This window comes from Panthera uncia, unplaced genomic scaffold, assembly GCF_023721935.1.
Source record: "Panthera uncia isolate 11264 unplaced genomic scaffold, Puncia_PCG_1.0 HiC_scaffold_392, whole genome shotgun sequence".
NCBI lineage: Eukaryota > Metazoa > Chordata > Mammalia > Carnivora > Felidae > Panthera > Panthera uncia.
In genome coordinates this window covers 29,428-32,671 of record NW_026059531.1, presented here as the reverse complement: position 1 = coordinate 32,671, position 3,244 = coordinate 29,428, and the positions used below count along the sequence as shown (strand labels likewise).

At 67.8% G+C, this 3,244-nt stretch overlaps 1 protein-coding gene across 1 annotated transcript in view; it reads left to right on the top strand.

The window, feature by feature from the left end:
* Nucleotides 1-722, top strand: part of LOC125918034 (dual specificity mitogen-activated protein kinase kinase 2) — a 17,254-nt gene extending 16,532 nt beyond the window's left edge. The window contains exon 10 of the mRNA XM_049624097.1: nt 481-722. Coding sequence (XP_049480054.1) covers nt 481-591 — 111 coding nt within the window. The 3' untranslated portion in view covers nt 592-722. The remainder of the gene's footprint in view (nt 1-480) is intronic.
* The last annotated feature ends 2,522 nt before the right edge of the window (nt 723-3,244 follow it).

The window sequence follows — 3,244 nt, the reverse complement described above, 5'->3', positions numbered from 1 at the left end:
CCCCCCCCCCCCCCCGGCCTGCAAACCAGGAACCTCAGGTACTGAGCTGTCCTGCGCAGGAACTGCCAGCCGCGTGCAGCTTTCTAAATTACTTGAACCGAAACAGAAGGCCTGGTTTGGCTCCTCAGCCACAGGAGCCACGGGTAAAGGCCTCGGAGCCTCCCGTGGGCAGTGGCTGCCGCAGCAGACAGAACGTGTCAGGGACTTCACTGTCCTCCCAGAGGCCCCTGTCGCTCCAGATCAGACGTTCTCACCCAGGGGTGACTGTCCCCGGGGGACACGGGGAGGTGCCTGGAGACGCTCGCGGGCGCCGGGGTGCCGCTCAGCCCCCCGCGGACGCCGCCAGGGGAGCCGCGGCGCCGGGGGGGGGGGCACCTGGGCCCGAGTGAGCGGGCGCGGGGCGGCCTCCTGCCCGCGTCCTGGGCGCATCCGGACGGCCCGCCGGGCTGGCTCGTTGACGGGCTCCTCCTTCCCTTCCAGAACCACACGTTCATCAAGCGGTCCGAGGTGGAAGAAGTGGACTTCGCCGGCTGGTTGTGTAAAACGCTGCGGCTGAACCAGCCCAGCACGCCCACACACACCGCCGTGTGACGGGGTCCCCCTGGCGCCCTGCTCTCCCCCACCACCCGCCCGTCTCCGGGGAGGGCGGCCCTGCTCCTGGCGTCTTCTCAGACCTGCTTCCTTAGGTTCAAAACAAAACAGGGAAAGAAAAAGCAAACTGTGCCCATCGTACTTGTTCCATTTGTTCTGGGGGGGTCAGCCCCTGGCCCAGTCCCAGGGCGGGAGAGCCGCCCGGGGATGCAGCGCCAGCCCCGAGCCCGCCGCCCACCGGGGGAGGAGGGGGTGGGGGTGGCACCAGGAGCCGGCCTCACTCTCTTCCCGAGGGATGCGGCCTCGGAGGGGACCTCTGGACACCGGCGTCCTTCACCGGACAGGGAGGGGCGCCCCGCCCCCTCCCCCCGACGCCCAGCACTGTCCCTGGAGGTGGCCGTGTGGTCGGCCCCTCTGCCCTCCCCACCGCCTCTTGTCACTCAGCGTCCCGTGACCTGCGCCTCAGGGGGGACCCGCTCAGCCCCGCCCCGTGCTCGGGAGACAGACGCTTCTGACTTCACGGCAGCGAGCCGGCACCCGGCAGAAAGGATGTGGCGGGTTTCCGAGCTGTCGGCGGAGCCAGCAGACGAGGCCTGTGCCGTCCCCGAGCCTGCACACCGCCAGATGCGACCAGGTGGCTCCTCGTGTCCCCTCCGCTTTCCCAGATTCGGGAGTGACTGCCCAGGGCGGGTCACTCAGGCCGTCCACGGGGTCAGTCAGCCACGGCCGCTGGGAGAGGGAGGTGGTCCCGGTTCCTCGTCCATCGGGGCCCAGCCACGCTGCCCCTGGAGCCGCTTCTGAGACTTTCTGTCCTCGGAGCCCCCGAGAAGACGGAGCTGGGAGCCGGGGGCCCCCCTGGACGCTGCCCGCGGGCTGGGACGAGCCGACGCTCAGCTTCGGGGAATCGCAGGAGGAGCCCTCGTCTCCTGTGGACGCCAGAGAGACGGGTTGCTGGCTCCTTCGACTGGCTTTCAGGGTCCTCCACTTCCCAGATCCCCCAAAGTCTCACCTGGTCGGGAGGAGAATAAAGATAAGCGGAAGTCGACCGGTGTCGCTCTGTGGGGCCTGCTGGGAACATGGTCAGCATCTGGGCAGCGGGCGTCTGACGCTGGCCACTGACCCGCAGCCTCTGTGGCCTTGTGTCGCACACGCCCAGCCCGGCTGCGGCCGGCCAGCCCCCATTAACGGCTTGCCCTTTTCAAAGACTGAGAGACCGGGTCCCGAGGGCTTGGGGGGGATTTGGAGTCGGTGGGCTGAGGCCCGCAGGGTCGACGACAAGCTGATGCAAAAGGGCGACCTCCAGGGTCAGGACCCCAGAGGGGTGGGGTGCCGCCCCGAGACCTCCCCTCAGCGGTGACCCGAGGCCGAACCAGAGAAACTGGCACTTTCTCTCTCCATCTGCCCCAGACCAGGCTCCTGGAAAGCTGGGGGCTCGCCCGAGCCTTGGGGACCTAAGTGTCCCCTCCCCGACCCATGTCCTCTGCAGGTGCCCGGCAGTCCCCACCGGCCGCCAGACAGACCTGGTGACAGTCCCTGTTGCAAGGGGACAGGCTCCTCGAGCACTTAAGAGCTGTTGGCTTGGGGGTCCGGGCAGGAGGTGGTGTCCAGGTGCTTCCAGGCCTGTCCGTGGCCCGTAGAGTCGGAGCCGATCACGCAGCCGTGGCCCCTGGCTCCTCCTGGAGAACTCGGCACAGCCCGTACGGGAGCGGCACAAGGACACCCCCTCTGTGTCCGGGGCTCCTGTGGACGCACGGGGGCGACGCCAGTGACCCCTGACACCCCCGCTGTCTGACCTCGTGGTCCAAAAACAATCACGAGAGGAATCGTCTTGGGATCTTACGCGTCGGGCGCTCCCTTCGTTGGTTTTGTGTTTTCTTCACTTCTGTTGGTTTTTGGTGCTTGGTTTGGAGGAAGAAAATCCCGAGCGGGAGCCCGTTGGTGCGGAAGCTTCTTCGGGCTGGATGTTTTCATCCATGGGAGCCGTACTGCACGTGAGCACGAGCGCCGTCCTCTACGTCCCCGGAGAGCCGGGCTCTTGCCCGTGGCGTTTGCGCCTCCGCACCCGCTCCGTCCAGCCCTGTGGCCCGCGTCCCCTTCCCGGTGTGAGGAGCCCCAGGGCCCGCAGGGCGGAGCGGAAAGGAGGTGTGCGGGGTCCCGGTGGCCCCGTGCACGTCACGCGGTTGGGAGATCTAACCTCTCGGCCGCGCTTCACGCCCGGAAAACAAACGGGAAGGTAACCGGAGGGTCTGTTCGACTGGCCCCACTGTAGGCAGAATGTCACCGTTTTACCTTGTGTCCGCTATGGGAGAATGAGCAGCGTGGTCTTTGACATTCTCCTCTCCCCTCCCCCTGCCGCCACGAAGTCTTGGGGACCTGGTAGGTGTTTTGCCCTCACGGCACATCTCAGACCCGGCACGTCTCGGGTGCCGGTGCCGCCCGCAGCCCGGGGCGGTGTTGGGCAGCACAGGCCCAGCTCTCCATGGGGATGACCTTGGCCCCTCAACCCGGGGCCACAGGGCCACGCCTGGGACACCTGTGGTTGTCCCACGGGGGGTGGGGCTGGGGAGGCCGCTGCCCAGTAGCGCCCGGGGTGCCCCGCGGAGAAGGGTCCCGAATGGCCACGGTGGCCAGCGGCGGGTGAGGGGAGGGAGAC